At 37.2% G+C, this 24,674-nt stretch overlaps 1 protein-coding gene across 11 annotated transcripts in view; it reads right to left on the reverse strand.

Moving 5' to 3' along the window:
- Positions 1-5,702: 5,702 nt before the first annotated feature.
- Positions 5,703-24,674, reverse strand: part of PDLIM5 (PDZ and LIM domain 5) — a 221,016-nt gene continuing 202,044 nt past the window's right edge. For 7 of the 11 annotated variants that reach the window (XM_058432851.1, XM_032137621.2, XM_058432866.1 and 4 more), the window contains 4 exons: positions 20,091-20,271; positions 17,205-17,325; positions 11,418-11,533; positions 5,707-9,967 (listed from right to left, as the gene is read on the reverse strand). In XM_058432851.1, coding sequence (XP_058288834.1) covers positions 9,878-9,967; positions 11,418-11,533; positions 17,205-17,325; positions 20,091-20,271 — 508 coding nt within the window. In that variant the 3' untranslated portion in view covers positions 5,707-9,877. Of the gene's footprint in view, positions 9,968-11,417; positions 11,534-17,204; positions 17,326-20,090; positions 20,272-24,674 lie in introns of all 11 variants that reach the window. The other 4 variants (XM_032137775.2, XM_032137748.2, XM_032137535.2 and 1 more) reach the window with 3 other exon arrangements.

Consider the following 24,674-nt stretch of genomic DNA (forward strand, 5'->3'; position numbering starts at 1 on the left):
GTGTTCCTCGTAAACAAGATCTTTTCCTTTTAAGAATTTGTTATATTTACATATAATTGCTACATTCAATTACTACTGGTTAATGCTTCTACTTTAATAGCAGTTTAAGTTGGTCTTGAGATAAACTGTAATCCTTGAACATATTCCATTGGCTACCCATCATATTGGTGTGAGAATGAAATTTATTAGTAGGATAGTGAATTTTATTACAATCCTTTCAGGAGAGATTCTTTAGTGATTTTTTTTGTTTGTTTTTAAAATTTTGGGTAACTAAATATTTTCAGGACCCTTCGTTACAACTTAGAACTCAGGCAAGCATTCCAACAAAGTCCTAGATCTTAAATGAGAGTAAAGTCAACTCACACAGGTTTCTGAAATATAATAAATGAAGTCTAAAACACTATTTCATCAATGTTATTTTAGTTTGAACCAGTTTAAGAGCCTAAACACTTAAGATTTAAGTCACAGCAGTCCATTCACATATTTCATAATATGTCTCATTTTCTGAACAAAGGATTAACAACTTGAATGTAAGAAGCAGGTGTGAGTACTCTCAATAGGTCAAATCCTTACCACCACCCAGACAAGTCTACAATTTCTGGGCACAGCACATGGCATGCGTGAATTTTGTTTCAATATGTTTTCCATAGCTATAGCTTAGAAAGTCACATAGCCATATCCTACCCAGACTTCCATTCCTAGTGGCAGAAGTATTTGCTGATGATTAAAAGGTCATGCAAAACAGATGTGAGGGCAGCTGGATTTTCCAGCTATGCTTCAGTGGACTTAGCAGTGGTGCCTGTCATTACCAAATAGTAGAGAGATTTTATTTCAATTGAATAAAACCAAGAATCTTATGCAACCTTGTCAATATAATTGGGCATACATGCAGTTTCTTTTCCCTCTCATGGAGGTCTCACCTTTTCCATCCTTCATTTTTCAGACTCACAGTCTGGAACTAAATCCATCAAACAGAAAAGGTAACAATTAACTGGGTGTCAACCATTCTGACCTGTTTTTCCAACATCTTATAAATAGGTATTATTGACCTTGCTGTGTGAAAGTAATTTTAATTGCATTTCCTACAGTCTTCTAATTTGTTTGATACCACATTTGGTGTTATCCACACTTCAAATCAACTTTCTCTCCTTATTTCTGTGTTTGTTTTATATCCACAGCATATAGACTATGAAATGTAGTGAAAACACAAAGAACAGCAAATGGTGCATTGCAGAGAGGACTATCAATTCACAAATACCCTTGAAGAACAGATGGTCCAATTGCAAACCTCACAGATTGACATCTGTGTAGCAGGCAACTGCACAAGTCATACAGAGACAGTCTTTAAGTTTTACATACTGTAGCAAAACTAAATACTTTTTAACAATATCCTTTAACAACTTAATATATGGGAATTGTCCCTTATTAATAAGAAGGACCTTAAGGGAATGTGGACAAAGTAATAAATTTCCTCCCTGGGCTATTAGAAAGTCTAAGTCTCAGATTTGCTTTAATAACTGTTTTTAGAGACTCATTTCACTGAGTTTCCATTTTCTCATCTGTAAAATGTAGATTTAAAAATACTTGACTCTCAGAGTTTCTAGAACTTTACAGTATACTAGTGTACCAGGTAATATAGCACACAAATTACAAAGATGATACAACAAATGTAAGCTGTTATTATAGATCTGCTGGGCTTGAGCCCTTCATGGTTTAGTTTATTGTGAAGGGGGAGCTTGTTAATCTCCTTGCTTTCTATTGCTAAATATGAAAATCATTTTTTTCTCTATGACAAGGATTAGAGTTTATACAGAAAAGCTTCTATAAACTGAAATCCCAGTTAACTAACATAAGCCTTCAATTAAGAATATTTTACTAATTTTAACTGTAGGAAAAGCATTACAGTAAAAGAAAATGAACTAAAAAAAGAAAAAAAAAACCCTTCAGTTACATCTTAGTATACATCCAACTAAATCTCTTAAATATTCAGGACTATTTACTTTACTTTACTTTACTTCTTTAGTGATTTTTTTTGTTTGTTTATAAAATTTTGGGTAACTAAATATTTTCAGGACCCTTCGTTACAACTTAGAACTCAGGCAAGCATTCCAACAAAGTCCTAGATCACTGAATATTTAGACCTTGAAAAACACAATCAACGCAACATTGATTACTTTGCACATTGAAAGCATATTAATGAGAGGATTTTTGACAAGAAAGAACAAAGAAGAATTTCTTGTTTGACTTTATAATTCACCAAGTATATGCAGTGACATTCTGGATAATGGAAGCTTCAATATAGTTGAGAATCTAGTTTCTATTTTGCATTCAAGAGTGCCAATTATCAATTTACTGACTTGCACATCCAAATTGCACCATTTACTCTTCAGTACCAGCTTTGTGATATTAATCATTTCTCCTTTACAGCGATCATGATGCTTTGTCCCAAGGGAGCAGAAGGAATATTCCAGAAGGGGCCTCTCTTCCTGGTTCTAGGTGTTGCATTTGTTTTTTTCTGTGTGGTCCATCAGAGCGCATGTGTGGGGAGACAACTGGTGGAGTTCTGCTCCAGCTGTGCTTCCAGAGTGCACAGACCCTCAGGAACTTCACATCCTGGGCTGGGGCCTTCACATCACCTTAGGAACTTCACATCACCTTGCTTCATGACATGGGTACCGTGTATTCCGGGCCTGTGCCCACAGCGGCACCCAGCTCTCTTTGTGCACTCACCCATCAATCTTGTCTGCTTTTCAGAGAATTGTTGCCTTGTCCGCGGAACCTCAGCAACACAGAGAACTGGTATTTAGTGGGCTGAAACCACTTTCTCCAAAAAGGTCCTACCCCCAGCCATGAGGAGGGCATCTCCTTCTAAGCTTGTCTTCTTTGGGTCCTCTCTCAGCCCCAGGCTGTCCTTTAGAGGTCACTTCATATTTTTAGTTACTCTCCTATCACAGCTTAATAATTCCTTATACTAGACTCTAAGTTATTTTGTGATTTCTGTCCTCCTGATTGCATCCAGATTGATCTACCAGGAGTAACCACTTTTCCCCCTCAGCTGTAATTTATATTCTCGATTATAATCTATGTTGATACAGTCAAAGGTCATTTAGAACTTCCCAGATACAGGCACAAACAAACTATAAGAAATTCAGATCAATTTATCTTTTCTAGGGGCAGGAGAATTCAAAGCATTTATAATGGTATTAGAAAAATCACTAAGCAGTAGCATAACAATTTGGCAGAACAGAATGAATGGTTAAGTTCCAGTTAATTAAGCTAGAATTAATTTAACTTATATTTCAAAGTTCATACTTGAAAAGCTCCGTGGATTCCTCTGCTCTCCGTTTCATTCAATTAAGGAGGCTAAAATTGTCAGGATTCTCAAGGAAACAGGGATAGAGAAAGCTTCCGGGGTTAGATGACATCAATATAGGTTAAGTAAGCAGTTTTATTATGCCAAAACTAATATTGCTGTGATGTAACTGGAGTTCTATTTACTTTCTCATTGACCAAGGGAACAAACGGGCATATTAGTAATAAACTAGGGTAGAAAATTCAAGACACACCTGAAGGTATTATAGTCTACTAAAATACTTTAAAACAAAGAAACAATGGTATTTTTGAGTAAGTTAGAATAGCACCAGTTGTGTGTGCTTTACAAACAAAAGAAACAAAAAAGAGGAAAAAAGAAAAAAAATCATTATATTTGAACTAGAGAGCAAACATTACGGTTTAGAATATGAAGATGAAAAATAATTTGGAACCCAATTAGGAAACTTCAGACAGAAAGAACAGAAACTTTGTCCTTTGAAACACAGATGCTTAAGAGTCCGTTGTCAATCAACTCAAGGACCTGGCATACAAGTCATTTTCTTTGGGAACTGTACTTACCATATTTGAGAAATTGAAAAATTATACTCCCTGAGAATTCTAAATTGCTTTATTTATCTCCCCGAGGTCAGACAAGTGGTTTTCGGACATGGAAATATCCCATTCTACACTAAACAACAGCTCCAAGCTTTATTGTGTGTTATTACATGCAGTCACAGACAGGACAAAATAAAAAAAATTGCCTTCTGGGTAAACTTCTATTTAAAGGGGCTCCCCTAGTGCTCTGCCTTTAGCGCGAATCACAAAATGCATCTCACTTTTCCCCAACCTCATGTTCAAGGCATGAAGGCTACACCTTTCTTATTAATCGTTGATGCAATCTTGCCACCTACCCAGATTCTAAATCACAGAATCAAAAGTTCTGTAATATAATACTATAGACAAATGGTATACAGTGCTGTAAATTCTCCTCAGAAAATGAATAGTTTGGCAAATCAGGCACTTGCCACATTAAAAATAATATGCATATCTCCATAGTATGATAAATATACAGGCAACATTTGGGCTCGGTGCTTACTGAGTTAAATCCTCTCATTCATACGTACAACACAAAACCGTATCAGTCTGAGATTTCTGTTAGGCAGCCATGTGTCCTAGCTCCTTTCCTCTGTTAAATTTTAAATACTGCAAAGGAACCATTTTCCCTGGGAGGCTCCCACACTTGGGATGAAACTTTCTCTGCGGAATTTTGGCACCCTATTAATTAGTGGTTATGAGTGGGAGCTGCTCTCTCTCAGCAACTCCTATTCTGCCATCAGTCAAGTGTGATTCTGCAATAAATTTCCACGAAGCAAACTATTTCTGGTAATTCTCCCTAATTAACACCAGGCCTGCTAATAATACATCAGTACCTATGTGTTTCTGATATAACCAAGATCTTGTCTGAGAGTACTCAAAAAGGGAAACCGCCAACCCAAATTAAGCTTTTGCTGGCAAAAGGATTTTATACGTAGTTCTGCAAGAAAACCTTTGATAATCTTATATTGGGGACATTTTGACTAGAAAACACTGAACGACAGGGAGGCTTGCTCTGGTTTGAGAACTGAATGGGGATTTATTGTGAACACACGGTTGAGACTTAAGCCTATAAATCTTGTACTGGATTACTGTTTCTTAACGAAGGAATGACAGATCTCCTATTTTGTCGGTGCATTTTAATGTGCAATGACGTGATTGATAGAAACCAAACAGCAGCTATTAAAATGTCAGATGCAGACTTGATGCCCTTAAAAGTTTGGCTTCTGGAGTTTAATATACTGTGAGCAAATAGACTTGAATTTCTCTTTTATTCCCAACATACAGCATGCAACAGAAACATTTGTCTTAACTTTATACAGCTGGAAAAAAATCTTAAACTAATAAACAAGTGAGGCAGAGGTGAGCCTACCTAGTTATGGAATAGTCAGTTAATCAGATTGAGATGAGTTAAACATCCCAATATCTAATGCAAAATGTGGAAATATGGATGATGATTTATGTTCTTTGATTATGTTCTAATATAATGTTTGATATGACAGGTTGTTCCAATAAATCATTTCAGCGATAAATATTTTAAAAAGACAATAGAACTTATTTGTCTATTAATTCATAAACATTGGGTACATTCTACGTGCACAGCATAAGAACAGAGAGAAATACAATAAATGTGACAGTATTTTCAACTATTTTGTTTCTGAGACATTTTGATAAGCAAGTATCATACTAGAAGGGTTCTTCTGAAAACTATTACATCCTATCCTAACCTGTGAATATGGAACTTGATTATTTTCCCATGATGACTTGATGGAAACCACTCGCCAACCAACAACAACAAAAAGGAGAGCTCATTTACAACAATGCAGTCATTTATTTATTGAGTATGTGCACATTATGGTATTATTACTATACTGATTATATTTAACATGTGACTTCTAATTAGAAAATGTATCCAAAAGCAAAACAGCAGATATACAAAATTAAAGAGACATAAGATAGAGATTAACAGATAAGGCAAATTATACATTGAGAATCCAAATCCAATACCTTTAAACATTTGGGAAATGAGGGGGACAAATGGAAGCCAGATCAAATTTGTGTAAAACTATTCAGTATGTTTCCATTGCTTCATGTCTGAGAAGGCTCTCCCTTCAATAGGGATGACAAACTCCAAATGCCACACAAATGTTAACAGAATACTAGATTCACACTGGAACAGGGGTAAAGAAGAAATTATTTTCTATAAAAGGGCTCCTAATGTAGTACTGCTTGAAAATGGTACATTTTTGTGGTAGATTATTTTAAACATAATGCTATACTAATATTTTGAAGATTTGAACTGTTATTTATTTTTACACTGTGACCAAATGATTAGGTTTTAGTTTTAGACTCTGAATGGAACCTGAATTAACAGGAAATAAACATGGTACTATAGTTGTCCTATGGTGCCCCTATGGGCGATGGGTTCCAAGAACCCCCTAGGATACTAAAGTCCATGATGTTCGAGTCCCTTATAGAAAATGGTGTAGTATTTGCATATAACCTATGCACATCCTACCATATACTTTAAATCATCTCTAGATTACCTGTAACAGCTAATACAATGTAAATGCTTTGTAAATAGTTGTTATACTATATTGCTTAATGACAAAAAAAAGTTTGTACATGTTCAGTAAAGGTGCAACCATCCATTTTTTTCCCCAAATATTTTTGACCCACAGTTGGCTGAATCACAGATGCGAAGCCTATGGACATAGAGGGCCAACTGGAGAAGCATAAGCAGGGGATACTTTTTAGGTTGCTACTTCAGCAGGCAACATTCAGACCATGGAAGTCTAGAGAAAGATTATAAATCTGAACTTATCACCAAAAATTTTAAAATGGGAAATAAATCCAAAGAGTTTTTAGTCATGCATTATGATTTTAATCTATGTTATGCCAAGTACAGCATTCCAAAATATACATCTAGAGACACTAAAAGTAAATGCTCTATAGTGAAGAAGTACTAATTAAAAAATGCTACTAATATAGAAAATTTATAATCAGAAAAATAAATATCCAGGGAGCTCACCAGAAGAATAAAGTGCTCTGCCAGTTATTAAAGGATTACTGCTGGTGAATTAAATATGGCATTCCCCACTGGAAATAGAGAGATTCTTCTGGATTATGTTCAATATTTATTTCACAGGATTAACTGTTTTAGGAACAGATATAAAGCTTCGCCACGGAAGAGACGGACAAAGCACAAAGACAACATGATACCTTAGGAAGCAACACTACCCTTTCAGGCATAAAATCTGGAGAAACGCAACATTATGCTTCATGAATAATACGCAGAAAGAAGGTCTAACAAAAATGACATCCTTAATGTAAGATAACTTTATAAAAAATCTGGGTCAAATAAAATTCTTTGAAGAAAACATCCAAATGCCATTGACTTATCAAATACTATCTTGGCATATAACCTATGAAGGCAAAACTAAACAAACAAACAAAAAGCTCACACCAAACAAAACCATCAACTTATTTTGTATTCTATAACGTAAAAGACTGTAAAGATGTGACAGTGTACATTATATGACAATGCACATTAGCCAGCAAGTCTTTTATAGGTGGTTTCAGCAGCAAGGATAAATAATGCAGAATTCAGCTCCAGCACTTTATTTCAAAAGAAATTTCCTGCCTCCCTCCAAGATGCAGGGTGAGGAGGTAGCTTGGGGTTGCTATTGGAGAAGTATTCAGTTTGCTACTTTGTGTCACCTCTTGCCATTCTTTTATCCCCAGTTAATTATTATCTGCATATAATATAAATCTGCTAGACCATAAATTAACAGCTTTCAGGACAGATGCCTTGAAAGTTCTTAGGGAGGTTAAACAAATATTGTAGCCTAAAACCTCCTCTATAACAAACATGCACACAATGGAAGTGATGTCGTAAGTGAGTGATGGGGCAGGAAGGACCTAGGGCTCTGTCTCAACTATAAAAGCACCTTGCCCCAAACAAATTTAAATTATAACTTAGGAGGTTCATGGACTTTCATCCATTCTGGAAGCAAAAACAAAACAAAGAGAAAAACCAAATAAAATACCAGAATCTGTTTTCTCACTGGGCAAATAGCAACAGGATCCACAGTTTTACCACAATTGTTTCCCTGTCTCCATGTGGTATCTACATAATTCTTTTCCCAAAGGAGGAAATCAAATAACAGGCCAATCTGAGTAATTAAACTCCCCTCTCAACACTACCAAACCTCCGTAAATAAAAGCTTTCCAAACTTTGTGATCACATTTGAAATTGGTTCACTTATTATTGAGAGAAAACCACAAAAAGTCTCAAATTCATCACATCCTCAAGCCAATCTTTTAATTTTTAAATGTAGAAGAAGAAACAAAACGAAACAAAAAGATTATTCTGCAAAGAGAGCTCTCAACTCTTCATCAGCCAGTGGCATAACTCAGAAACTGATTTAACTAATTTATTATTTGAGAAAAGGGGACTGAAAAAAATTAGGGGGTATAATCTTCTGATTCACAATTCCCAGTCACATTCTTTTCTATTTATTCTCTCTCTCTCTTTTTTTTTTTTTTTTTTTCTTTTTAAGAGACAGAGTCTCACTCTGTCACCAGGCTGGAGTTCAGTGGTGCGATCTCAGCTCACTGCAACTTCCGTCTCCTGGGTTCAAGCAATTTTCCTGCCTCAGCCTCCCAAGTACGTGGGACTACAGGCACGCCCCACCATGCCCAGCTCATTTTTGTATTTTTAGTAGAGACGGGGTTTCACCATGTTGGCCAGGATGATCTTGATCTCTTGACCTCATGATCCGCCCGCCTTGGCCTCCCAAAGTTCTGGGATCACAGGCGTGAGCCACCACACCCAGCCCTCTATTTAGTCTCTTTAAAGAGAGAGAAAACTATTAGAGGCCAAAATTATTTAATTAAATCTTTACCTTAGCACAAGGGAAAAATGAAATTTGCTTAATATAGGTGATGAAGCATACACAATGAATAGAAACAATCACATTTTAGTAAAAGGCAAAAATTTGAGACTTATAAGCTATATGGTAGCTTATTTTTGGGTGGGGAAGAAATGAGAAAAGAATATAACATCTCTTACTGGCATGACACATTTTGATAAAAAATCTCATTGCCCTTTCCTACTAGAATGATCCACTGTAAGGCAAAAATAATATACAAGCAATTTTTTTTTTTTTGGAGACGGAGTCTCACTCTGTCACCCAGGCTGGAGTGCAGTGGTACAATCTCAGCTCACTGCAACCTCTGCCTCTCGGGTTCAAGCGATTCTCGTGCCTCAGCCTGCTGAGTAGCTGGGATTACAGGCGCGTGCCACTGCGTCTGGCTAATTTTTGTATTTTTAGTAGAGATGGGGTTTCACCATGTTGGCCAGGCTGATCTCAAACTCCTGACCTCAGGTGATCCACCCACCTCAGCCTCCCAAAGTGCTGGGATTACAGGTGTGAGCCACCGCGCTCAGCCACAAGCAATTTTTTAGAAACTGACACCTATTACTGATAAAATTCTCTGTTTAAAATCCTATTTACTATTTTAAAGATAAGTATTAGTTTTTTTAAATACAATGATTCTCTTATTGATAAAATTTAAGGCATTTTCATTGCCTTTTGCAGATTTACTCATAACTACCTAACAAGAAAAGAAGGTATAATTATTTCAGATTGGATTATTTATTCTAAAATTAAATTCTTCACTCATTTATTCTAAGATGAATTTAATAGTCCATCAGGAAATTGGTTTTTATAAAACTTATTTTATGGGCATAAAATACAGGAAAAAGTAATAATAAATGCCAAACTGTCTCTTTACTTTATGAAGCCAAATATTTCCTCAGACTTGGTTTTTAAAGCTGGAATTTATTCCTTCAGGGCCACTATTATTTTTCAAAACTCCATATAAATATTAAATCTAAAAATTAATTAGTAATTTTAATTTTCCTTTTTCTCTTCAAATTCCTTCTCTTCTCCTGAACTGCTGACTTTCAAAAATTCACAGAATGAGCATGTTTCTTACACAGGGGCTTGTCCTTCTTGGAGAAAAAGGTCTGACCTTCCAAACTTTCACAACACACCTGAAAAAGAAGCAGTATTTAAAAGGATATTATTTAAGAGGATATTATGCATTATTTAAGAGGATATTAAGAGGATTTTATCCAGTATGCTGGAGAAGGAGAATGTGATTTTTTCCCCCAATGGATAATATGACAAAACACTTTAGTTGGTTAAGTTAGACTCCCTAATATTTCACGATTACTATGACATTAGATATAATCTTTCAAAAGCAATGAAAAATAGCTTTTTCCTAGAATGTATTCTAATTTATAGAAAGCACTGATCATCACTTTTCTTTATCCAGAGGGAAGATTTTTCCCTAACTTGAAAATCAATATAGAAAGAGGGCTCATTAAATATATTTTATCTCCCCAAATTATAAACGTCTTAATTTTGTTTCGTGTTGTAGAGACTCATTTGCTTTACCAAACCTTCCCAAGCCCACCATTAGCTTGCCCCCAGTTACACAGGCACAGAATACCTGAGACCTTTTTTTTTAAGGGCTGCCTTGTGTTCAAGCTGAGACCTCTCTTGTTTGTTTCTTATAACCAGGTCAATATCTAGCTGCCGAGGATTACACAGTCAGTCCACTATCTACATTTACAGCTCCTTGTTCTTCCTATTGCCTTTGTTAATTAGAATGAACAGCTTTATTAGAAAAGGTAAATCTGCTAAAAGTTTTGCTTTTTATAGACTTTATGAAGTCTAAGTGATGGATGAGGTAAACAAGAAAAAGTTCAATGGTAATGTTTGGGGAAATCATTAAGCATCGATTAACATTACTTTTGCCCCCTTTGTACAATAAGTATTGAAAACTGTAGATACGTTAAATCTAATTTTAAAAAATCAAACACCTGAACAGAGCACGTTTACTGGATATTTACTTCCTACATTTAAAAACTATATATTTTAATCTTGGAATCCATCCTAATCATTAAACATAAAACCAAAAATATTAAAATATCAAATGAATAGGCAAATACTTTATCACATGTTTATTGGACCATAGTCCCAAAAAGAAAAGAACATCCAGGGGCTATTGCTAAGAAAAGAAATAACTCAACATATAGTTTATTCCCAGTGTTAATCCAATAGCTGATTTTTATAATTATTATTTGTATTTTAAGAAGTACCTAACATTTCCAAAAACTACAACAAACACACTAGTAACAGAGGTTTTTTTTAAGTAAAGGAATCTTACTGTTTTAAGAAATACATAGCTTCTCCTTATAGACAAAAATATATTAAAATTGTATTTTCTCTAAGGACTAAGGATCTCACTGTGTGCCAAATAATTTCAAAAATACCAAAAAATTTAATAAACAATTTTCAAAATTTACAAAAAAGTAAAAATAATTTTTCTTTAGGTTTGAAAGACTGAAAGACAGAAGAGCTGATATTTCCATTAAAAACTAAAGCTAGAATTGGCCATACTACACCCCTCTAATTAGGAAATAAGACTCTACTTACTGAGCATACGAAGCAAGTGTCATGCCAGGTGTAGCCCAGAGCTTCCAGGAACATGTCACCAGCTTCTATGGGAAATTCACATCCATGGCATATAGTACCAAAGAGGGCATAATAATCTGTATTAGGGCAGGGCAGAGAGACATAATTCAAACATGATGAAGTTTTAGAATGATCGTTCCTAGAAGGCAGCAACAAAATCAGGATTAGATGAGATGCTGAAGACAAAGATATTAGGAATTTGAAAAATTTCAGGAGATGGCATAACATTTGGCTTGAGAGAGATGTTTAGCATGTTTCAGGATTCCCTTGGTATAAATATTATTTATACAACCTAACATTCTTGATTATAATTTTCCATGTAATTCTTCTCACTTCTCACCAACTACTTAATTGCCTAAATACATATAAAGAACTGTTCTGGCCGGGCACGGTGGCTCACGTCTGTAATCCCAGCACTTTGGGAGGCTGAGGTAGGCAGATCACGAGGTCAAGAGATCAAGACCATCCTGGCCAACATGGTGAAACCCCGTCTCTACTAAAAATACAAAAATTAGCTGGGTGTGGTGGCACACGCCTGTAGTCCCAGCTACTCGGGAGGCCGAGGCACGAAAATCCCTGGAACCCAGGAGGCGGAGGTTGCAGTGAGCCGAGATCGCGCCACTGCACTCCAGCCTAGTGACAAGAGTGAGACTCTGTCTCAAAGAAAAAAAAAAAAAACTGTTCTGTGACCAGTTATCAGTAGACATGACTATTCTGAAGAAATACAAAGGACTTCTAATAACTAGCAACAATAAGACTAATGAACAGAGATCAAAACCAAAATCTGATATTGGCAAATTTCATAGTGTATCTGACTTGGTCAAGAAAGAAAAAAGAAACATTACAGGAAACTTACATGAATAAGTGTTATGACTGAGTTTCTAGCTAGACTGTATCACAACAATATTAGCCATAATTTATTTTGCTGTATTTTCCTTTTAATTTTATGACTTCATGTTGAAAACCCTTAGCCAGAAAAGACCATTTACTTGACATAGATTACAGTTATAAGAATACTAACAGGATTTCCTTCTGATGAAAGCAGTTTTGAGATGTTTCTCTATTACTAAATTCGAATTTTCTTTTTTTTTCCTTTCATTAGAGAGACAGGGTCTTGTTCTGTCACCCAGGCTTGAGTGTAGTGGTGTGATCATAGTTCACTGCAGCCTCCACCTCCTGGGCTCAAGCCATCCTCCTGCCTCTGTCTCCTGAGTAGCTGAGACTACATGTACAAGACACCATGTCCAGCTAATTAAAAAAAAATTTTTTTTGTAGAGACAGCGTCTTGGTAGGCTGCCCATGCTGGTTTTGAACTCATGGCCTCAAGTGATCCTCCTGCCTCACCTCCCAAAGAGCTGGGATTAAAGGCATTGAGTCACTGTGCCTGGCCCTAATTTTCTTTTCTTTTTTGTCTTTTTGAGACAGAGAGTCTCGCTCTCTTGCCCAGGCTGGAGTGTACTGGCACGATCTCGGCTCACTGGAACCTCCACCTCTCAGGTTCAAGCGATTCTCCTGCCTCAGTCTCCTGAGCAGTTGGGATTACAGGCACCCACCACCACACCTGGCTATTTTTTTTTTTTGTATTTTTAGTAGAGACAGGGTTTCACCACGTTGCCCAGGCTGGTTGCCCTAATTTTCTTTTATGCAGTTCCTCTCACTACTGTGTTGACTCATGGTTCACCCTTTGGCCTTCTCTCAGCTGGAGAGAAAGGCAGACTATAATTTGCAACTCGATTAACCTTACTTAGCAATTGTCAATCTTTGGTATTCCTTAGCATCATTTGCTCAGCATAGATTCATGTAGTCTACTGTGTGCCAGGCATTGTTCAAGGCACTGCAGGGGTACAGTGGTGAAGAAGACAGTTGAGGTTGCTTTCCTCATGGGGCTCATATTCTCATTGGAAAGAGGATGTCATGATTTATTGAATTTAAAAAATAAATGATAATAAATAAATTTCAGATTATGGTAAGTACCATGAAGGAAAGAAAATAGTAATTTAATACAAAATAATGGGGGGGGGGGGTGTACTACACTACTAAGGAAAATTAGAAAAGGCCTCTCTGAAGAGGTAATAGTTGCAATGAAACGTGAATAAAGAGAAATCGCCGGCCGGGCGCGGTGGCTCACGCTTGTAATCCCAGCACTTTGGGAGGCCGAGGCGGGCGGATCACGAGGTCAGGAGATCGAGACCATGGTGAAACTCCGTCTCTACTAAAAATACAAAAAAATTAGCCGGGCGTGGTGGCGGGCGCCTGTAGTCCCAGCTACTCAGAGAGGCTGAGGCAGGAGAATGGCTTGAATCCCGGAGGCGGAGCTTGCAGTGAGCCGAGACTGCGCGACTGCACTCCAGCCTGGGCGACAGAGCGAGACTCCGTCTCAAAAAAAAAAAAAAAAAAAGAGAAATCGCCACAGAAAAGCAACACAGAACACTCAAGTTAGAAGAAACAGTAAGCACGAAAGCCCCAAAGAAGGAAGGATCTCAGCATGTTCAGAAAAACACCAAAGGGGTGCGTATGGGTAGAATCTGGAGACAGAAGGTAAGGTGGGAGGAGATGAGGATGGCAAAACAGGCCCTCATAAGTGTAATTTGGCCGGGCGCGGTGGCTCACACCTGTAATCCCAGCACTTTGGGAGGCCGAGGCAGGCGGATCACTTGAGGTCAGGAGTTCTACACCACCCTGGCCAACATGGTGAAACCTCGTCTCTACTAAAAATACAAAAATATTAGCCGGGCGTGGTGGCAGGTGCCTGTAATCCCAGCCCCTTGAGAGGTGAGGCAGAAGAATCGCCTGAACCCAGGAGGTGGAGGTTGCAGTGAGCCGAGATCAGGCCACTGTACTCCAGCCTGGGTGACAGAGTGAGACTCCATCTCAAAAAAAAAAAAAAAGAAGTGTAATTTTTTTGTAATGGAAGCCACTAAAGGGTTTAAGCTTGATCTAATTCACATTTCAAAAACTATTACTGGCCGAGAGTGGTGGCTCACGCTTGTAATCCCAGCACTTTGGGAGGCTGAGGTGGGCGGATCACGAGGTCAGGAGATCCAGACCATCTTGGCTAACATGGTGAAACCCCGTCTCTACTAAAAATAGAAAAAAATTAGCCGGGCATGGTGGCAGGTGCCTGTAGTCCCAGCTACTCAGGAGGCTGAGGCAGGAGAATGGCGTGAACCCAGGAGGCAAAGCTTGCAGTGAGCCGAGATGACGCCATTGCACTCCAGCCTGGGCGACAGAGCAAGATTCCGTCTAAAAAAAAATATATATATATCTATATATCTATATAGATATCTATATACACACACACTACAGCTGCTCTATGCCTGCTGTTTGGAGGCTGGAAGGAAGGGGAGGGGCTATACCATTTAGGTGCCAATTACAGTGTCCAGAAAAAGGGTGAAAGCAAGTTAGTTTTAGTGACAGTTGAGATGGAGAGAAATAAATGAATATGATATACATTGGAGGTAGAGCTGCCAGGATTTCCTATTTAGATTGGATAAGGAAAGAACAAGGGAAAAAGCAGAATCCAACATGGCCTGCAGGTTTTTGGATAGTGGACGGTGGGGTTATTTATTGAGATAGAGAAGACTGGGTTAAGAAATGGTTTGGGGGCCGGACGTGGTGGCTCATGCTTGTAATCCCAGCACTCTGGGAGGCCGAGGCAGGCGGATCACGAGGTCAGGAGATCGAGACCACGGTGAAACCCCGTCTCTACTAAAAACACAAAAAATTAGCCAGGCGCGGTGGCAGGCGCCTGTAGTCCCAGCTACTCGGAGAGGCTGAGGCAGGAGAATGGCGTGAACCCGGGAGGCGGAGCTTGCAGTGAGCCGACATCGCGCCACAGGCAAATTCGACTCAAAAAAAAAAAAAAAAAAAAAAAAAAAAAAAGGTTTGGGAGTTAAAAGAAGAAAAAGAACAAAAACAGACCAAGTTGATTAGATGTGACATTTAATAATTTCAATATGTTTGTCCTTTTTTTTTTTTTTTGACACGGATCTCCTCGCCAGGTTGGAACATTGGCGACCTCGGTCACTGCAAGTCCTCCTGCCTCAGCCTCTCCGAGTAGCTGGGACTGCAGGCGCCCGCCACCACGCCCGGCTAATTTTTTGTGTTTTTAGTAGAGACGGGGTTTCACCGTGTTAGCCAGGATGGTCTCGACCTCGTGATCCGCCTGCCTCGGCCTCCCAAAGTGCTGGGATTACAGGCGTGAGCCACCGCGCCCAGCCAATGGTTTTCCTTTTCTATAAGTAATTATTTGGTTTTTAAAATATGACTTCAAATACATTAAATATGGTATTAAGGCTAGACTGTTTCATGTGTTTTGGCTAGATATGGGCTACCTGCCAGTTAGTCAAAATGTCTTCCAAAGCTGCTAAAACAAACAAATCAAACTAAAAACCACACAAACAAAAAAACCCAGCTCTTTCTTCAGAAAAATTAAGTGGAATTACAAAATATGAAGTATTCTGGTTGAATCGAGGAAGGCAGCTTGTGGCCAACCTGTCCCAAAACAGCCCATGGGGTACTTCACTGGAATTTCTGGGGTTCCTGGGAGACAGTATGGAATATATCCAGGTTGGTTCAAACTAAGGAGCTGAAAGGAAGATGAAAATAAGAGAATACTGAGTGGGCAAAGGGCTGAATGATGATGATACAGCTTCAACTTAGAAGCTGACTGCTCCTTTAACTCCATTATTCTGGAATACCTCCTTCTATCAGCACAGAGCTTTGAATTTCAAGGTAGAATAACAATAAAACTCAGTAGTGAGAATGCAGTGGTAGTGAATAGAGGCACAATAAAGGAAAAATGTTTTGTATTTTGAAACGTGTATGTGGTAGTAATAGCTAAGTAAGGGCAATATTAATAAATAAATGTTATAAAAGTTCACTTCCAGACTTTGGGAAGGAAAAGGAATCGTTCTGAGTTTGTGTGATAAGACAAATGTAGTAGACAGGTCCTTTTAGTCTAGTTTATTAAAAATCATTTTACCAAGGGAACAATCCAAGTCAGAATTACCTTCTCATTCAGTAACAGTAACAAATGATCTCAAGTTTATTTTCAAGATAGTTGCCTTAAAGGGCAAACCAATATCATATTCTAAAGTGGAACATTTCTGATGTTTACAAAATTCACTACTGGACTATAAGAAGTGGCCTTAAGGTACATGATTTAGTAGAATTTATATCCACAAATCATTGGGAATTCAAGCAAAGTATTTTTCCTACTAAGTAATGCTTACATTCTCAATTCTAATAATAAAGTTGGGAATATCTGTTTTGACAAAGTCACATTAAAAAGTCTATATAGGGCCAGGCACAGTGGCTCATGCCTGTAATCCCGGCACTTTGGGAGGTGGATCACCTGACGTCAGCAGTTCGAGACCAGCCTGGCCAACGTGACGAAACCCTGTCTCTACTAAAAATACAAAATTAGCCAGGCATGGTGGCACATGCCTGTATTCCCAGCTACTTGGGAGGCTGAGGCAGGAGAATCGCTTGAACCTGGGAAGCAGAGGCTGCAGTGAGCCGAGATTGGGCCACTGCACTCCAGTCTGGGCAACAAGGGTAAGACTCCGTCCCAAAAGAAAAAAAAATCTATATAGTTTTTTCTATATGCTTAGAGCAGCATTAAATACTTCCAAAACAATTAAGAAAATAACTTGGCCTAATATTTTCTTGAGCTTTATAGTAATATAAGGGTTAATGTTTTACCTTTATTCAAAATTCAAGAAACAAATGGCTCCCTGATCTTACCAGTCTCACAGTAGGGTTCACCATCCTCCAAGTGAAAAACATTGTTCCGAATGGGCTTTCCACAGGCTACACACACAAAACAGGAAACATGCCAAGTTTGTTTCAACGCATTGATGACTTCCTGTTACAGAAAGGTAATTGGATGTAAAAAAAGATGACAATAAATACATAAATGTTTATTCTAATATCTGTACCAGTAAATCCCTGTAAAGCTAATCCAAAGTAGGCACACACACTTCATTTTTGTCTTGAGCTTTCCCTCAAAGTAACAAGAGATACTTAAGAACAGACTCCCAAATCATCTAAACGGATGCATGTTTAGATGTGTGTTCTTTATAAATGCCAATCAATAAACTTAAAGAATGATCACTATGTTATTTATACATTATATGTACAGTGAATAAAGTAAGCATTTCATAAATGCTTGCTACAAAACTTTCTGCTTCTTCTCAAAAGGTGTCAGGAAACATTAACTTAGAAAGGTTTTATGGTATTATCTGCAAAAGTTCTGGGGGAAGGAGGAAGCATTTAAAAATTAAAACAAACCTATACTTTGGTGCATTCTAGAAGCAATAATATAATATATATAATATAATAATAAAACATAATGGGGCCGGGCGCAGTGGCTCACACCTGTAATCCCAGCACTTTGGGAGGCCGAGGCAGGCGGATCACGAGTTCAGGAGATCGAGACCATCCTGGCTAACACGGTGAAACCCCGTCTCTACTGAAAATACAAAAAATTAGCTGGGCATGGTGGCGGGTGCCTGTAGTCCCAGCTACTTGGGAGGCTGAGGCAGGAGAATGGTGTAAACTCGTGAGGTGGAACTTGCAGTGAGCTGATAACGCGCCACTGCACTCCAGCCTGGGCGACAGAGCAAGACTCCATCTCAAAAAAATAAAAAATAAAAATAATAAAAAATATATATACAATTATATATATGTATATAATGTATATAAATGTATATAATGTAATAAAATATAATAAAAATATAATGTAATCCTATCAGTTTAACACGTGCTTAGGCTTTTGGAAATCAGCTACGACGGCACTAAGCACAGACTCAAATGAATATCTAAAATGTGGACCATATTCTAGTCAGCAATGGCCCAATGGTTAAACATACCAAGTTATAAAGATTTCGGCCAGATATTAATTAGTAAAAGAGGTTTTGGGGTGTTGGTTTTACAAGAAATCATTTCTTTGGATTGAGAGAAAGATGCAGCCATTAAAATAATTTTTGATGAGTAGTGAATACTCTTTCTATAATATTTATCACAAAAAATAATATACATAAAGCATGATTACAATTTTGTAAACAAATTACCTATAAAGAGCAAACTGGAAAAAAACACATCATAAGGTTAACAGTAATTATCTGTGATTGGTAAATATTTAGGTCATTTAAATTTATTCTTTAAATTTTTTTGTGTTTTGTAATTGTGCTTGAGTGAACTATTTTCTTTTATAAAAAATATCAAAATAAAATGAAATAATATAGACTTATTAGCCATAGAATTGTCATAGTTCACTACTGAAGGACAATGGGAAGAAACAGACATTTAGATCCAAAAAATTCACCATGAACATTTGTAGAAGATGTATATTGAATCAAACTATCTCCCAAGGCTTCCAGAATATTCTTCCCTTTCCATCCTTGAGAGAAATCTTTAACAGGTAATCAAATAACTAAAACACAATCTAGACAAGCTATCGAAGTTCTGGCCCATCTCCAAGGCAATGAGTATGAGATTTCCATTTCCCAGAACTTTATTTGGGTCTAAGACTCTAACTTCACTTTGTTTTATTATTCTAGCATTTATAGAATACCTTGATACACTAAAACAGTATTAATGAATATTCTATTAATTATTTGTTATCATTTGGGAAGGTACAGTCTGAACCATTCCACTTCTTTGTTCCCAACATATTACACAAATTAATAATCTAGAAATATTTCAGGTGGCATACATAGAATTTTAAGCGTCTTCAACGTTTTAGACATATTTAAGGATATCCTAAGAGATATCTTAAGACTACTCAATAATTCATACTACCTACTCTCTCAATTAACAATAATTAGAGTTTCATTATCATATTTTCACATTGAGAGTATATTAGAGTTCAGCAGGGCCATTTTTGTGTGAAGCCAGGTACTTTGACTTCTTCTGAAATCAGATTCCAGCTCCTAGTCACCCATAAAGTATGCCTGACCCTTACTTTATCATTGGAAACTAGGTATTCCAGAGCAAGAAATTCATGTATTCATTATTTATTATGTACTGTATCTGATTCCTAAATTACTCCTTTTTTGCAAAACAAGGAAAAAAATTACTTTTCCATCACATGTACACTCTCATAAAACTGAGGTTATATTTTTAAACATTGTATGTATTCAAGAAAAATATATCATTTATAAACCTCATGTTTTATATATTTCATGAAATCAGTGTCCTGTGCTTGAACTCTGACAAGCAGGGAAATACTGCTCTTATAAAAGCTATGGAATTTAATTTAAAACAGTGAAGGTGTCAGTTCTAAGAACTGAGACGTGTGTGGTCCTATGCGACCTCTTCATTCCTGAGCAAACAGGCTCCTGTTGAGGAAGCACACCCACAGTAAATTATTTTTTCCCCACAGTGGCTAGACTTTCACCAGACAAGCCAGCACTCAGTGAGACAAAACCAAAGACAACCTAACCCCACGAGTCCGATATATTTCCACAGAGGTCTATTTAGTTTTGCTTTACAATAATAAATAGTGACGAAAACAGAGAGGGCATAAGGCAAGAAGAAAATAAAAAGTTAAAGTGATAGAAGACTTTCATATCAAAAAATTATTCTACTTTAAAACTCACTGAGAATAAAAACGTTTCCAATACTTACTCCAAGGATCTTCCTTTGGCATCGACCACATTCAGGGGCAAAGAATTTCTCATAGCACAGCTCACAATACAGGGCTCCTTTCTCCTCTACAAATCCAATGTAGGCCATTGTATTTTTGCAGTGAGCGCAGTTGAATTCTTCTGGGTGCCAAGATTTCCCCAGTGCCACTAAGAATGGTCCTCTGACAGAAGAAAAAGAGGCCAACTAAGTTTGAGAATAAAAGTTTCTAGAGTTAGCCTGGATAGAACCTCTTTTATGCAATGTCCAACCAATTAAATACTTGCTCAATTTTCCTTCTTAAGGACTGAACTCATGGGTATTGGGTGTTGTAAATTCACAGAGGGACTCTGCATTGATGTGAAGAGAAAAGGGGAGAGGCGTACTTAAGGGATTCCTTCAAGAAAGGGCACTCCCCACCCCTTTTTCTGTCTAAGGGAATTTGGTGATGTTTTACTGAGCTGAAATGAGGCAATCTGTCTGCATCACGGGTAGGATTGAGGATGAGGATGTTAACTGTGACTGTGACAGAACATGAGGCAACCAGAAAAAAATATATGGTTTAGGTAGAGATGAGACTTTGATATTTCTATAAAACAAACAAAAATTTCAATTTGGTAAGTCAGAGTGCTAAAAATAGTAATAACTATTACCTGAGACAATTTCTCTTCCCCACACTTTCTTTCATGTACTTATTTCTCAACTTTACTAAACACATCAAGTCCTCACCCTCCAAAATGACTACAGAAACTGTAAACTAGATATTATCAACTGTCTGAAACTACTTGGAAAGGTTTCATTTCACTCAAATATGACTGATTTATTTCAGAAATTTAATTTTATTGTGGTAAGAACCCTTAAAATGAGATCCACTCTCTTAACAGATTTTTAAGAGTACAATGTAGTATTGTTAATTATGGGCACAATGTTGTACAGCAGATCTCTAGAACTTACTCATCTTGCATAACTGAAATTTTATACCCACTGTGCACCAACGTCCCTCTTCCCCCTCCCCAACATGACTGATTTTTAACACACATTTGTATCAAGGTAACAAATGTTTGTAAAGAGATTTTTTTTCCCCATTAAATACTTTATGGTCATGAACTGATAAGATGGGCTTGGTTTGCTTGGCAGGAATCCATTATGAAGCCTTATCTAGTCATGAAGCCTGCAGAGACTAACCATTCTAGCCTCTGCAACACACTTTTCGGTAGCTATATCACACTAATTTATATTCATAGAGCAGCTTTACCTCCAAGGCACTTTTACACTTATCTAATTTGTCCATGCAACATTCCTGTGAGACAGACCAGGACAGTTATTATGAATTCAGTTTAACAGATGGAGAAGCCAAGGTACAGAATGTTCAAAAGATATGACAAATATCATAAAATCACTGACCGAACCAAGGCCAGAAGCTGAATTTCCTGATTTCTAGTATGCCGCTCTAGTCAACTGATATTCTGCCTTTGACCTCATTAACATCACTTATCATCCCTAAGGGGCCACATGGCAATTGTTGGTAAGCATCAGACACCAGAATTCTAGGCAGATTATTAACAGGAGAAGTCACAGCAATGAGTATCACAAAGTCACAGCATTTTTAAAATTCTGACAATAACATAAACCTTGCTATTCAATAACTATCTCCCACTGTAAATTCTTTGTCAACATATTGATGTTTACTCAGAATCAGCACCTAATTCTGCAAGAGTCACAAAAGGAGAAAGGCTCTTGATGAGCGATTAAAAATTTTTATGTGGGGTGTAAGAGGGTATTTTCTAGCCCTACTTTTTGTTAACTTGTTTCTTATTAATAACATGATGCCATTTTGTATAAGCTAGTACATATCATTCTCTTGAGTTTGAGATAGGAAGTTTATTATTATTATTTTTAAAACTTTAGGGTACCATAATTTTGTTATGACTAATAAGGAATGCCTTTGTTTACTAATTCCTGCCAGAAAAGAAGGGCTACAGATCACCCATTCTGTAATCGAATATATTCCTTTTGGTAAGTGGTCCATCATTTTTAACTGACTTATAAAATAATCCTATTCAACGAGTTCCTTCATCTAATTTTCTCAGTGTATGTTTGGCAAGTAGTTTATCAGCAAAGATAAACCAGGAATCACACTGCTCAAAGCCAGACAAAGTTTGATGAGTGCCCTGTGTTTTTCCGCCAGGTGGGCAACTGGTTATACATGCATGAAAAATCTTCCAGGCTCAATTTACTGTGACCATAACACACAGCATGGTAGAGCTTTGGGGTTTCATGCTACTCTCTGGTTGCACATTAAAACAGATTCAAAACCATTTACTAGGGTGAGTTTTTTACTAGGGCACATCTTTAGCTCATCCATAAGGCTGGAGGATTCTTGAGGCTAGTATTCTTATTTGGCTTCTCAGTTTTCAAAGAAGTCAATCCAACTTCAAACTGCATTCTGTTAAAGCATAAGTGTTGGTATGTACCTGGAACAAAATGAAAAGCTCTGCTCCTGGAACATGTCTATCAATGCTATCAAATATTTGACAAAGTTCATCTGAGAAGAAAAAAAGACATTTAAGAATAACTGACCAAGGAAAATACATTCCATTTGCCAGATTTTCTAAAATATGTATTGAGTTCAAGTCAGATCACCAGAAAACTGGGTTCTGTGACTCACAGCATATTGGGCCTGCTGCACCCCACTTGTTGTGATATATGAGCCTGTAATGGTAGTTGTTACAGGACACAGCTCTATGAAATTCACCCTTGCTCTCCCTGCAAGTTGTTGCTGGAGTGTTGTTAAATCTCACTCAGCGTCATTTTCACATGGTCTCATTCAGAAAAATACCTCTCTGATTTCTGTAGCAAGAACTATTATGCTTTTCCTCAGAAATAGTCTTACTTTTATCTTATTGTAAATTGCAAAACTACCTTTCATTTTTGGTAAAGCCAGATTTACAGTCTAACCAGAGGCAAGTGGGCAGGTCATTATTTTAGTATTGTCCAGTCTCCACGTTAGCTTCATTTTTAATGAGCCTATCTATGAATTTCATTCTTTTTCCCCTTTCGTAATTTATAAGATTATCTTATATTTCACATACCTGTAAAAGTCTTTTTACAAACTTGCTGGAATATAGTTCACTATAAATACATAAATTAAAACTATAGTCTATTAAAAGGATGACTTTAAAATATTTCATTAGTTCCTTTCAAATAGCAAAAGGAATTTTAGACAGTAAAGAAATTCCCACTGCACCTTTAAAAAACAAGTTGAAAATGACCCTTGCTCCTGTCAGATCTCCTTTCTTAAACAAGCATGCTCAGGGCAACTACTGGCCTAACTTGATACTTCCTGGCCGTCCTGAAAGAGCATCTTTCTCCATCAATGCCCTTGAAATTATGCACAGATTAAACAATAAAATGAATCTTTCACATATAGCAAAGTGTTTTCTTCTCTGTGTCAGCAAAGACTAATTTAACAAATTCATTAACACAGGATTAACACTAAAGAAGTTCTTCTTGTTCCAGGTAGGATTGGGTTTCCATTTGTGAACAGGAATGACAGGCCTGGATGACTGCAGAGTGGAATTAAGTATTCAGCTATCTCTTCTAGTATTCAATGTCCTGTGAGCCCTTACTAAGTACATGTTGACTGACAAATGGAGGGAGAGGAGGGATTTAAAGCATTTGGTTGGCTGAGAGAGAAGAGCTACGGCATGAAACTTTTCACCCTGTTTATCTTCTGTGAGACCTATCCAAAAAGGGGGGGCGTGTGGGGGGAAGAAAGGAAAGGTAAGGAAGGATGCCAAGGAAGAGTTCAGAGAAAAAGGAAAGCTTAGAAATACAAAGGCGAAAGGAACCCAGATTTCAACAGGCACAACCTAACTGGGATTTAGCCTCAAAATCCGATGCTTACTTTTTGCTTCTCTTTGTTATTTAATTCTCAGAATAACCCCAGTGAAATTAACTTTTTCATATACATGTAGAAGAAGGAAACATCAGAGAAATCAGCCAACTTTCCTAAGATCATATGGATGACAAACTAACCGTAAAACTGGAATTTTTCAAAGCCCAACCACAACAGATTTTATTTGACTGAAAATTACTGTATCAATAGAAGTCAAAAACAAGTTTCCCAAAGCTATAAAAAAACTGACGTGCTCAAGAATAAAAACAGAATCTGATATTCTACTTAGTTAAATATACTAATACAAATGTACAAACCACTTTGATGTTTTTGTATTTGCCAACATTTGGGAAGGGTCTGGCATGAGCAAAGGGCAAGAGAACAACACAGCCACAGGAATAGAGTAAAATAGGAACAAGATAATCGGGAGAAACTGCACATAAATACATTCACAAACGTTTACACACAAAGACACAGGCAGGAAGAGAGTAAAAGAGAATCAAACACACAGTGACTATCGTCTTAGAATACTCAAAACTGCAGACATTAACAATCCTTCCTAAAATTTGGAAACACTGTATTTGTCACTCTTAATTCTTCATTTCCAGTGGATTATACCCAAACTTCCCAATTTGGAACATTAAAAAAAATTCTTTCATTGAATGTCAGCTTTAACTTTTAGTCCTTTA

Source organism: Hylobates moloch, unplaced genomic scaffold (genome assembly GCF_009828535.3).
Source record: "Hylobates moloch isolate HMO894 unplaced genomic scaffold, HMol_V3 SCAFFOLD_2, whole genome shotgun sequence".
Taxonomy (NCBI): domain Eukaryota; kingdom Metazoa; phylum Chordata; class Mammalia; order Primates; family Hylobatidae; genus Hylobates; species Hylobates moloch.